This window comes from Micrasema longulum, unplaced genomic scaffold (genome assembly GCF_059751315.1).
Source record: "Micrasema longulum isolate JH-2025_06_02 unplaced genomic scaffold, ASM5975131v1 h1tg000278l, whole genome shotgun sequence".
NCBI lineage: Eukaryota > Metazoa > Arthropoda > Insecta > Trichoptera > Brachycentridae > Micrasema > Micrasema longulum.
Genome location: NW_028277482.1, coordinates 523,798 through 537,357, shown reverse-complemented (window position 1 = coordinate 537,357; position 13,560 = coordinate 523,798). Strand labels below are relative to the sequence as shown.

The 13,560-nt window shown below is 32.6% G+C and overlaps 1 protein-coding gene across 1 annotated transcript; it reads left to right on the top strand.

Moving 5' to 3' along the window:
* Window positions 1-2,080: 2,080 nt before the first annotated feature.
* Window positions 2,081-13,126, top strand: LOC148282924 (aldo-keto reductase AKR2E4-like). The gene is made up of 7 exons (XM_088224305.1): window positions 2,081-2,185; window positions 5,427-5,516; window positions 6,684-6,860; window positions 8,177-8,293; window positions 8,384-8,551; window positions 9,929-10,132; window positions 12,740-13,126. Exons 1-7 carry the CDS (start codon window positions 2,129-2,131, stop codon window positions 12,920-12,922), a joined length of 996 nt encoding a protein of 331 aa, XP_088080431.1. The 5' UTR covers window positions 2,081-2,128; the 3' UTR covers window positions 12,923-13,126.
* The last annotated feature ends 434 nt before the right edge of the window (window positions 13,127-13,560 follow it).

Genomic DNA, 13,560 nt, shown 5'->3' with positions numbered 1-13,560 from the left:
ACTTACGAACCGGGTTGTGGTTCCGTGGTAGTATTGTGGACTCACGGACCAACTGTCCCGGGTTCAAATCCCACTCTACCACAACCCGTTTTCTATTTTTCTAGCACAAGTTATTTACGACTTTTAGGAAATGGTTTAAAAATTTCAATGAGTATTTCTCTAAAAAAAAAGATAATCCAATTTTTGTTTTGAGGTGGTGATTATTATTTAATTTTTGTCCTCGCTTTAATTTTCTTTAGTTGTATTTTATTTAAATTATACCTGTATGGATAATATTATAAATTAATATATTTACCATTGTTAAATGGACTTAATACGTATGTAAATAAATAAAAAACTTTAAACATGTTTATATAAATTAATTTAATACAGTGAAATAATATATAAACTGATTTCACCCATATTTAGAAAGACAAAATGCACTAAGAGAGACGCCATTCTCATTAATTTATTTTTATAAATTTATTAAAATAACGGAAACAATTCAAAAGAAAAAAATGCCGCTAGAACCATCATGTTGTCATGTGATCTTTTCAAGTTTTCAAACTATTTTTTTTAAAAGCAAAAAAAATACTTGGGTAACGGTATTATTATTTTTTCCGTGCAAAATTGGATAAAATTTCTACAAAGGTTTAAAATAGTCATAAAATAAATATTAATATTAGTTAAATCGTTTCTTTTTTTAAATAATAATATTTAACAAATTTCGTAAAATACAACAATATTATTAACAAAAAAATACTCTATAAAAACAGTTTTAAATTACAGTCAAGTAATCTCAACTTGAAGCCTTTCAAATTTGAACAAAAACGGACGCTACTTATGTTAACACCTAATAATATATATATACACAGTGTTTCGGGGCCAGACTGCGAAACTTCAGACGAACATTATTCGTAGCAAACGTAAAATAATCCTAATAATTTTTTTCCAAAAACTAACTTTTAATTTTAATTTTATTTTTTAAATTTATAATTTTAATTTCTCGGACTAGCACCTCTTTCACAAAACCCTACCCCTCCCCTATCCAGCCGCTTCTCTTGGCCGCGTCCAGTACGTATCGCTTCGATGGTCTAATACGTTTTATTGTTTTTATAATCTAGGTATTTAAAAAAAAATTTTTGAACATTTGCAATCCTTTTATGTTTACAACGTATTGTGGGCTTCACACAACGGATGAAAACTTTCACTTTTCAATTCTTTTATCTGTATAAACATAATAATTGTAGACTGTATAAAAATTCACCTGCATAAATAAAGGTTTCAGCTCTTTAACTTTACAAACATCAACAGATGCAAGAATTGAAGGGATATAGATATTCAAATATGGGCGGAATTATAAATGTTACACAGAGTGTAAAGTGGCCACTTAAACCAGCCTATGACAGGCCATAAGCCTTGTAGATGCCTAGACATCTATATTGCTTTCTTTGAAATGTTCTTCATCATGACAGGTCATAAGCCCAAAAGTTTTATATCACATTTTTTTGTAGGCATTATGAAATTATTTAAGCATAAAAAAAAGAGTTTTTGGAAAAAATAATATTGGGATTTTTTTTACGTTTACCATGAGGAATGTTCCTCCGAAGTATCGTGATCTGGCCCCCGAAACATTGTGTATAAATTCGTGAGCATACAACGAAAAGCGGGTAAGTCTTATTTGGCGGTTTTGAGTTTATTTGATTCAGTTTTTGAGTTGGATGATATCTTTTACTGAAAAAGTCTAAAAATTTAAATATATATCTCAAAGAGTTTTTTTACAAAATTGATAATTATGTATTGATTATGTCAGACTACGAACATTTGCTGCAGGGTATATTGATAAAATCAAAACACTTCCAAACTAACATAATACATTGCTAATGCTTTGTACTATATAAAGCCAACAAATTTGAAATCAAAAGTCTACTAAATAATCAAACTATGAGCTTGTGTCTATGAAAAAACTTCAAACTTGATTGCCAACAAACAAGAATTCTATCATTCAGTACCTTAGTACGCAGCGTTTATTTTACAAGCCAATGTCTTACAATTTCGATACCATTGAACATTATATAAGGCTGCCTGGCGTGAGATTATCATTCACCAGGCGACTTGGCGTCTAGTGGTTCAACTTTGAATTAAAATCATGGCTAAGCTGATAATTCCGTTTTTTGTGTTTTTAATTATTGAGCTGTCCGCGGGCGTAAGTATTTTTAAATTGAAAACTTTAAATAACACTGATTACTAATGCCTAGAATTAAACACACGTTTAAATGGAGGAATTTATACTGCCATTGTCAAAAAACTGTTCAATTTCAATAGAAGTAAGGATGTAATAACTTATATTTACATATTAGTTACTAATAAAAAATAAAAAAAGTAATTCTGTATAATATTATTCACTTGCCTTTGTTAAATAATATATAAATTATTTATTTATTTAACACTTTCCCAGCCCCGTCACATCCGAAACCACGATGATCAGTATGTAGTATTAGCATATTAAAAAAAATATTTAGAACGAACAATTTTTTTTAAAGAAAATATTTAAAAAAACAAATGGTTGCGTACTTCTGCAGGGGAATAGCGAGGGGGGCGCCACCACGCGGTTGATGGTATATCAGACTCTCCCTTCCCCCTCCTCGTTTCTTCCCTGCAGAAGTAAGCAACCATTTGTTTTTTTAAATATTTTATTTTTGTAAATTTTATTCGTTCTAAAAATTTATTTTAATGTGCCATACTGATCATCGTGGTTTCGGATGTGACAGGGTTTAAAGAACACCTGTACATATACAATTTATATACATACAGGGTGTTCTTTAAACTCTGTCACATCCGAAACCACAATGATCAGTATGGGCAAGACGACATATTAGCATATTTAAAACAATATTTACAACCAAGAAATTTAAAAAAATTAAAAAACAAATAGTTGCTTACTTCTGCAGAGGAGAAGTGAAGGGAGCATGGCGCAGTATCAGACTCCCCCTCCTCGTTTCTCCCTGCAGAAGTAAGTAACTATTTGCTTTTTTTGATATTTTATTTTTTAAAATTTTATTCGTTCTAAAAAAATAATTTAATGTGCCAATATGTTTTCTTGCTCATACTGATCATAGTGGTTTCGGATGTGACAGGGTTTAAGAACACCCTGTATAAGGGCGGGCATATTGCTCTTAGGCAATTTCTTCCTACCTACCCAAACCGTTTAGTATGAGAAAATTACAAGTAAATGGACGTATTGAATCTTACGATTTTATACAAAATTAAAAACAAAGATCAACTAAAAATATAAAAAGTTGACACTATACCGTGAAGAGATGAGAGGGGATGGAAAGGAAAGAAGAAGGAAAAAGGAACAACTTAAATATTTAGATAGTGACATTTCAATCTTCACTTAATTGTAAATAAATAAGGGGCGTCTCTAATATAAGTGGGTAGATTATACAATCGAGCAGCAACTACTGTGAAAGAGGAGGCAAAAAAATTAGAGCGATGAAAGGGTATTGAACGGGTTCTCTCGTTACTAGAACGAAGAGATAGTCCGTGTTGTGATATATTACATTATGTTTGCTTTACTAACAAAGCTAAAGCCAGTTTATTTTATTTTATAAGGTAATCAACAAAAAAACAATTGGTTAACATAAATACGATTTGTAGATATTCGTTCATACGATTTCATATGCATGTATCGTCGTCCATCTTTCAAAAAGGCGTATCTCTAATTTGTTAATTTTTGAGGCGACTTTTTACGAATTTGTTTAGAAAATTTTCGCCATTAAAAAAATTAAAAAATCTTACCGTATTTTGCCGATTTAAAAAAATATATTTTAAGACAGTATGATGCTCATTTATTCCATAAATATAACTTAATTTTGATTAAAATATTAATTTATCACTCAATTTCGACGAAAAACGAGATACGCTTTTTTTTCGATTTTTTTTATTTATTTATTTCTTAAGTTAGCTTATATTAAAACTAATATAAACTATTATGTACATTTACATCATCTATATATATTTACATTTCCTTAAAGTAACGACTTTAAAAGAAGATGTACGACGATATCTTCAATAACAGAATGAGGAATTAAAGTGTTTTATTTTATTTGTTAACATACTATTAAACTTAGCATTTTTTGCGTATTGTATTGTCAACGTTATGATTTTTTAAAGTTTTGTATTTCTGAAATTAATCCGCGTGCGACGTCTCAAGTTTTCTTTCGCTTCTTATCGGTCAGTTCTGCCGATTGGTCCGTTTACTTACCGTATACTGGAAATCTTTCATACCTCTCTTATCATTGGTTGGTTTATATGTACTATTGGCGTCGCACAAAGTAGTTCGTTTTTATTAAATCGTTAAAATATTTTTTTTCGTACATTTTCAAGAAACTAACAATTTAATGCCCTAAGTTTTACCGCGCGGAAGAAAACATTTTTATTTATTTATTTGACAAATTGTAGTCTGCATTACCTTACGGGCTGTTTAACCCATTACGTAATGCAGACTTTGTGTCCAATTTCCCTTAGCACTGAACTTCCTCATTACACAAGATAGATAAAATTACATTAATTTAAACTGTTTTTTAAACATGCAAAAAAGACTTTCACTAGTCTTGAAGATGCATACTCAGACAAAACCACTCGTAGGTCAATAAACAGATGGACCTTAATAATCTATAGAGCTTTTTAATTTAATTTTTTTTGTAGATACCTAATTATATAATCTATGTACATTGTAATTGGCAAGAGTGCTGTATTGTATATAAATAAATGTAATTGACTAGCCGACTGATAGACGTTGTCCTACCCAAACCGCCACCTACCGGGTTCAATGAGGAACTTCAGCCCTACGGGAAATTCGATAAAAAAATGTTTTCTTGCGCGCGGTAAAAATTGGAGCATCAAATTGTACACTGAAGTTTCTTGAAAATGTACGAAAAAAAATTATTTTAATAAAACCGAACTACTTTGAATGACGTCACTGGTTCATATGAATCAACCAATGATAAGAGAGCTACGAAAGATATCCGGTTTGCTTACCGTAAACGGATCAATCGGCAGAACTGACAGATATTAGGCGGAAGAGAACCTCTGACGTCACACACGGATTTATTTTAGAAACGCAAAACTTTAAAAATCACAGCGCTGATAAAACGATATACAAAAAGAGTTAAAAAATTGACGTCACTAGCTCTCTAAAATCAATTTGGATTGGGTCGTTCAAACTAGTTTATTTTTATTATTTTTTTCATACATTTTCAAGAAACCTCACCGTACTCTATATGTTATAATTTTTACCGCGCGTAAGAAAACATTTTTTATTTCTAATTTCCTGTTGCGCTGAACTTCCTAATTCCTTCTTTACAAGCCCACTGTCAGTGCGGCTCGACTGTGAAATCATCTCCCATCCACGCGTTAATTGTATTTTATTGTATATCTTTTAGCATCCTCACAGTCACAATGATGCGGAAGTTCCAACATTAACTCTGAACGACAATCATCACATTCCAGCCATTGGACTTGGCACAAGCGTGGTAAGAATAATAATGATGTTTTATTATGTGCATTGAAAAAATACAAATATATTTTTTTAAAAAGCAAGATTCGTCACATCATGATACTTGTTCATGCAAGTCTAGTACGAATGAACAAATGCGTCTATTAAATTATTTATTTTTTCTTGTTCGGGCAGATGCAAAATGCAGTTCTTTGTGGGAAATAAAATGGATATTTAAGACGAGTATTATTTAGAATAAGTAAAATCGAGAGGAGCTTTAAGAGAATACGCGATCTCACTTTATATATATATATATATTTTTTTTTCATTGAAACGTATTCCCGTATTTTCTCCCTGGATTATGGCACTAGAGCAATAATTTTATTACACACTTTAGATATTTATAATTGGCACGTCTCTATCGTTTTGCTTTTCCGATAAATTGTTTCTTATGGGAACTAGAATAGCCAAATCGGTTCAGTTCAGTTTTGGGGTGCGGAAAACGGGACAGCCAAACATCTATTGTAGCTTGTCAAAACTAGTCCGACGAGCAGTTGTCTTTTGCTCAGTATCGGAAAGGCGTTTGCGAGAAAATGACAGAAAAACGATGTTCAAATGCCCATTCATCATAATTCTTTGGCACTGCATACTCTTAAAAAGTTAGGAAATAATTTGATTTTGACACTTTAAAAAGCTGTTTTTAAAAAATAGTAGTAGTATAAGCAAGTCATCGTTTTCTATAGAATCCAATACAACAATTTATGCGACTCTAACAGTATAGCACAGAAAAACGAGAGCATTTTCCTTCAGTACATTAACATCATCCCTACCATGGAGAAGTGAACAACAAAGGAACGTGGCCTATAAAGAGACCTCAGGGCGCAGTCAACACCCAGTTTAGTTCAGCATCATTCAGCTCAGCCAGTCCGAAGGCTCAGCTCAATGCAGTCACTCAGTTCCAGCATGTAAGTGCAGTCTCTTCAACCCATCATTGCCGCTACGCTCGCGCTACACAACCAAGTGATGGTTCTCTTTCGCCATGTAATAAATACGCATCAAACATCAACGTTGTGTCTTCTGTCAATCTACAATCGTCGATTTAAGCAAAGAGTACCGATTCTGGTTGTATTCGACAGACATTTCTTATTATTTCCGTTTGCAAAATATAGGTATGATATTAAATGTAAGCTACTTTCTGTTACAGAAAGGCGGAAGCAAGCCTCATGAAGTTCAGAGGGCTGTAGAGGCAGCTATTGATGCCGGTTACAGGCACATTGATACTGCTGAGAATTATGAAACAGAGGACCAAGTAGGAGAGGCTATAAAGAACAAAATCCACGAAGGAAAGGTCAAGAGGGAAGATCTCTTTATCACCACAAAGGTAATAGACATTATTTATTTACACACACTATTACATTTTTTTACTGTATGAATACCTCACTGGAAACAATCCGTGTTGAGGCCATTCCTTTACATCATATAATTTGAGCCCATAGCAGGTGAAGTGGACTAACTGTCATTTTAAAGGTGAAGGAAACATGCAAGACTATGATATAACACTAACAAAAAATGATGACATACACAAATATATTAACAGTCAACAACAACACTACCGTATGAAAAAAGCAAAGGAAAACGTTGGACAGTCAAAATTACCATACAATGGACTTAAACACTACAATGACTTACCTTACCACTTGAAAAATTACACTGGAGACAAATTTAAAAGCAACCTGAAAAAGCACACGGTTTGACCTTTCTTTCCCATTCTTTCCTCGACCCATCCTTATGGTACCTACCTAATATCAAGATACACTTATCAGACTAGACATATTATGACTAGATCTTATAATATTTTTTATATAATCTTAACGAGTTTTTAAAATTAATAAATAAATTTAAAAAATATAAATATATTCCCCACAGCCCACAGCGAATAATAAAAAACAAACAAAACCGTCCTGCCATTTTACCGTAGGAGTAGGCAGAGAAGATAGAACGTCATTTTACCCTGTCTTTGCATACATAGCTTCCTCATTTTTTTCCTCATTTTTCATACACGCACGACAATTATTTCTACTTTTGACATGACATGTAAAATACAATTAACTTTTCTCATTTCATTTACGTATAAGGCTGAGACAAGCATTATCGACAAAATCAAGAAAGGAGCTCTGCGCTGGTTTGGACATGTAGAACGAATGGACAGCGAGAGAACGGATAAGAATATTTACAATGCGAATGTTGATGGATGCAGAAATAGAGGGAGACCGAGAAAGACATGGCATGATCAAATCCAACAAATACTTAAATATGGACATGTCAAAAGTCGGAATAATCGGCGCGCGTGCATGAGAAGATGTATGAATGTAGAGGAAGCGAGATCTGTATGCAAAGATAGAGTGTTGTGGCGTTCTATCCTCTCTGCCTACCCTTACGGGGAAACGGCGTGATGGTTTGTTGTTGTTGTTGTTGTTGTTGTTTACGTATTTTTATCGGTATTCGTGGTACGAGTTATTTCTCTATTTAAACATGTCCTTTTTAGCTAGTTGGTTCATCAACAATGAATGTATTTTTGTTAGATATTTTATGTTACTCCGGGATATTATTATTTTTCAATTTGATGCAACGATAGTTACGTTCATAACTAAAAAATAATTGCGATATTTTATAATAATGTTACTATTATTTTTTCAGTTAGGGAATGATCACCATCGTCAAGATTTAGTGGTCCCTGCCCTAAAAGAGTCCCTGAAAAAACTAGGAGTGGACTATGTTGATTTATATCTGATCCATTGGCCAGTTGAAGATTTCGTAAGTAACAAATATGTCTAATTAGTGATCTTGGAATTTCGAAACTAAAAAGTTTTTTTTTCTTTGAATAATATAATAAACATTTTACAGAAAAACTTCACGTTTGGAGATACTGATTATTTGGACACGTGGAAAGGAATGGAAGAGGCTCATCATTTGGGGCTTGCCAAGTCCATTGGCATCTCCAACTTTAACGAGAAACAGATTGAACGACTTCTGAAGGTTGCGCAAGTCAAACCAGCAGCGTTGGAAATTGAAGTAAGCAAAAAACATGATTTATATGAGGTTAAGGGAGCGGCAACAAGGTATAGTATTGAGGGCATAACTACTGGCGTATAGTAAAGTATTAAATTATTTTAAAAATATGTTCGCCAAGAGAAAGAAGTTAAGTTTAGTTAAGTAATACGTACCTAAATATGGGTGAAAACGTTTAAAAATACCTGATTCCACAATTATTAATAGTCTTACAAGTTGAAATTGAAGTTAGTAGCGTTGTGCTTTGGTCTATGGGTAGCCTGGTGGTTTTTCACTTTGTTTTGCGGACAGGCATTCTCATATCACTACCAACTTCTGTTCATTGTCCTGCATCACGTCTGTGTTCCGTAGTCCCAGACATGAATTTCTGTAAAGCTGTCAAATGTGGACGCCCTGGATTAAAAACCTAATTGATGACTTGTAAAGTAAGCAATCATTGTTGAAGCAAGAGCCTCAATCCAAGAGACAGATATGCCTGAGACACAGTCTTGATTAGTTTATTGTTAATACTGTCGTAATGAGGGACGTTAAGAAGAGTTTGTAGATAAAATAAATAAATCTCATTGAAATATTTTGCGTATGTAGTAACGAGTCCAGAAAAATTGGTAGTATGTAATAGACAGTTGAAGGAACGTGACCAAGAGGACTGTTTCCTACAAGATGGACCAAACAAATAAAGAAACTAACGGAGCCATCATTATACGATGCCCACAACTTGGCTCAAGACTGGGAGTAATGAAGACCTATCTTATACCTAGTGCCTGGAATAGAATATGCGGTATTTTTTTTTGTATGTAGACAACATTCTTCAAAAGTAGGACAGCTTGCCATTAGAGAACTTAAGTTTCTTTAGCGGCCCACGCACGAGAAAACATTACTCCTTGCCGAATGAGAAAAGCTGACCGCTGGTAGTCTTGGCGTTTTTGTGCTGAAAGAAGATATCAAGATATACATAATAAAACGTACTTCATTGGATTGAAAAAAAGAGAGAAGTGAATTCTTCACTGACTGGGAGTAAATTGATTGGACATGATCGATTCGCCTAAATGATTACAAAACTTTATAAAAGTCTTGAAATTATTTTTGGAAGCCACAATATCTGTATATCCGATAGGACTTATAAAAGGGTCACAAGTTACTATTCAAGCGATAAACTCCATTCGGTGATGATAGAGAGGGAGAAAAGAAATAAGACCACAGAATTTGTTCCTCAAAAGTATAGTGAAGAATACAAAGTATAATTACTACGTATTTATTCTCTATGGCAAATAAATATTCTGTTTTAAAATCTTCTCTTTGGTTATTTTCGTTAACCTTTTATCTATTGTAGGCCAGTTAAAGTTTATTTTTGATTATTGACACCATTTGTTTTCTCTTCAGGTAAATGCAAACCTCATTCAGACAAAGCTGGTGCAATATGCCAAGGACAATGGAATAGTGGTAATCGGTTATGCTCCTTTGGGGTCTCTTCCTGAAGCGAAGAAGAACGACAAAAGTCCCCCACCGAGTGCTGATGATCCCACCTTGACAGCCATAGCAAATAAGTACCACAAGAGTCCCGCTCAAGTTGTGCTGAGATATTTGGTAAGTAAAGTTGGGCAAGACTTCAGCTAGTTTAGTCTCGACGCTTCTAAGTTAAAAAAGAATGACAGAAAGATGGAAAACGGAATGGTCAATTATGTTGAAAATATCCCAAAACTTATGGGAAAATCGATAAATGAATGAGGAATTTCACTGTTATCTATTTTTTTTTCTATGAGCGTACTATTTAACTAAGCAAAAAAAATTTTTTTTTTTGTGCGTTATTTACAAAGATATGATTTTTTAAAAGTTACATTTATCAAATACCGTGCCAAATGACTGTAATCAGTGTGTCACTTTTCAGTAGTGACGTCATGAAACGGTTGGCGTTCTTACTTTCACTGACCTGACAAGAATCTATGGATTATTGCTTTGATTACTTCATTTAGTTGATCGTAATTTGCTCATTTCTATGTTATGGTTGCTTTTACGAACGTTTCGATTTAGAAAAATCTATAAAGTTGACATTATCTCTGGTTGAAATGTCAAATTATACAAATTATACTCTTTTTTTCTATGGTCAAAACGTTGCAAGGGCTTTAAAGCGGAAACCGGAAATACTACACGTAGATGTAAGGAGTGACGTCATTATTTACGATTTTAAAATGAATACTGTTTTTAACATTTTTTATTTATTTTTGCGTGCGTTTTTGAGATATTTCATACGACTCCAAAATTTTTAAATATTCACGTGTACACGAAAACATTTTTAAAATTTAATTTCGGGTTGGGCTGGAATTCCTCATTGTCGTTTTCGGACCTACAGTATACAAATATGGGTTTTTAGGAAAAAGCAAAACGAGCAGTCACAGATTTTTTTCTGAGTCTTTCTTAAAAAAAAATCGGTTCAGTTTTGGGGTGCGGAAAAAGGGACTACAAAACCTCAATTTGTCGATTTAATTAAGCATAAGCAGTCAAACAGTATTCAAGAAGGCATTTGCAAAAGAGTGATAGAAAAGCTGTATTCAAATACATATTCATCAAACTGCTCTTAGCCGCATATCCGCTTAAACGTCTGACTAGATTAATCAAAAACTGAAATCTGGTCAGGCAAAAAGTGTACATGTTTCCGGCTGTTCAAATATTATTTTTATCACTTTGTTTCAAATGATCAGCTATATGAGTAACCATATAAAAATAGGAAGAATTTTAATATGCGTTTTTTGCTTCACAACGCTTAATTACTATGACGGACACCCAGGATTGAGAAAAATAATTGGATTTTGTGAACTAAAGGGTATTGAACCTAAAATACCTGCAAGTGGGGCAAGCGTCTTAGCTATTACACCATTAGAACTGCTAATACTAGCATATGAAAGTAGTTTAGTCGCATGGAATAAATAAATGAAATAAATGAGAGATGTTTCAACAGAAATGGAGAACATACTTAAGTAGAGAGTATAAATGTCTAGTCACTTACAAGGCTTATGACCCGTAAATGTCTTAAATTATAATTTTTTTTTTTTTACCAAAATACAAAAAATGTACAATGCGTAATTATTGTCTTTCCACGAGTTAGCAAATCCATTCTGTGACAGTTACAATGAGGAAGATCACTGTCTTTTTTATTTTTTTTATTTGTTAGTAGACTATTAAACTAAGACCATTTTTCAAATATATCGTATTATCAGCGCAATGATTTTTTAACGTTTTGTATTTCTGAAATAACTCCGCGTGTGACGACAGAGGTTGTTCTCTGTTAGTTCTTCCTCTCTCATATCATTGGTTGGTTCATATAAACCAATGACGTCGATCAAAGTAGTGCGTTTTAATTGAAATATATATATTTTTTTCGTACATTTGCAATAAACTTTCGTCCTACAATTTAATGCTCTAATTTTTATCGCGCGTAAGAAAACATTTTCTGTATCCCATTTCCCGTAGGGCTGAAGATCCTCATTAATCAGATTATCAGATATAAAGATTTAAAGTTATAAATAATTTATTTATTAATTTTTAAATTCATGTAATTTATTATACATTATTTGAGACATAAGTCCCAACTCTATGGGACTAAAAGTCCTCTGTTTAACACATGAGTATATTCACTACAAATATATTATCAATCAGAAACACAAAAATGTTCAAAAAAACATGTATTTGGCACATCAATATGGTAAACAGTAAACTCAAGCATTCGGAAAATCATCAAGGAGTCGAAAAAATAATGGACAATTCTTTCTCAATCTTGATTGAACTCCTTATTGAATTAAATCGATCGGGTTTTGGTCCTGTGGCCAGTGTCTTGGACTCACGGACCAAAGGTCCCTGGTTCGAATCCCACTGTACCCCAACTTGATACCCATTTTCTAAGAGTGAGTCATTTAAAACTCGTTGAAAATGGCCCTCAAAATTAAATATTTTGGTAAAATTATAAGAATGGAAATATTTCTTTTAATAAAAATAAAAAAAATCATTAACTATTTTCCAAGATTCGTAAATATAGGCTTCAAAAACGTTATTATAAAATAGTGGATGTAAGTTTGTTGAGCGATCATTTAAAACTAGCTGATGACAGATTATAAACTTCAGAAATGATTAGACTTCCACTTTTCTTCCATTAAACTGGTCTATTGAAATATCTTTTTCCTTATTTTTATTTTTCTGCAGGTTGAAAGAGGTGTTATTCCGATTCCTAAGTCTGGCAACCCCGCTCGTCTGCAAGAGAACATCGCCATATTTGATTTCCACCTTTCTCACGAAGACATTGATAAAATCGAACAATTTAACAAGGACCATCGACTAATTGATGTTCCAGAATGGAGATCTCATAAATATTATCCATTTGCTTAAGCCAGTATTATGTATTTCGGTTTATGGAGATTTTAGTGATTTTAGTACTTGTGTTTTTATCACTGAAGAGGGCATTCAATAAAATTAAGAATAAAAAAAAATTAAATGATGTTACTTTATAATAAATGTGATTTTTATGCAATTTACTGTAGTCTGTTATTTATATTTACATTTTCTCAAATATAAACGCTTTTATTTCACCGACTTCTCGAAGTGAATTTTTTTTCCCGTTAAAAGTTATCCAAAATTTTAAGAAAAAAAAAATTATGTTTGCCGACGACATTGGATAGACGTACAAACAATGACATAATCGAAGACCTAACTATGTTGACTAAATGGACAAACACAAACTAACTTACACTTAATGAAAAAAAATGCAATATTATCCATTTTGAATCTAGTAAAAAATGACATAAAATAGATGCTCAAATAAATGATGGGCGACTAGCTGAAATTGAACATGTTAAATATTTAGGACTAACAATAGATAGACAATTGACATGGAAAATTCATATCAATAATTTAATTAGCAAAGTGGCGACATTATAGTATTTTTTTAAAAATCAAAAATTTTGTTCCAAAAACGGAAAAATTCTAATGTATGAAGCCTATGTAAAAACTAAAAAATATTATATGTA

Coding starts and splice junctions, on each gene's coding strand:
- LOC148282924 (XM_088224305.1), top strand. CDS start 2,129: ATGGCTAAGCTGATAATTCCGTTTTTTGTGTTTTTAATTATTGAGCTG. Junction 5,517..6,683: donor TTGGACTTGGCACAAGCGTG/GTAAGAATAATA, acceptor TTTCTGTTACAG/AAAGGCGGAAGCAAGCCTCA. Junction 10,133..12,739: donor AAGTTGTGCTGAGATATTTG/GTAAGTAAAGTT, acceptor ATTTTTCTGCAG/GTTGAAAGAGGTGTTATTCC.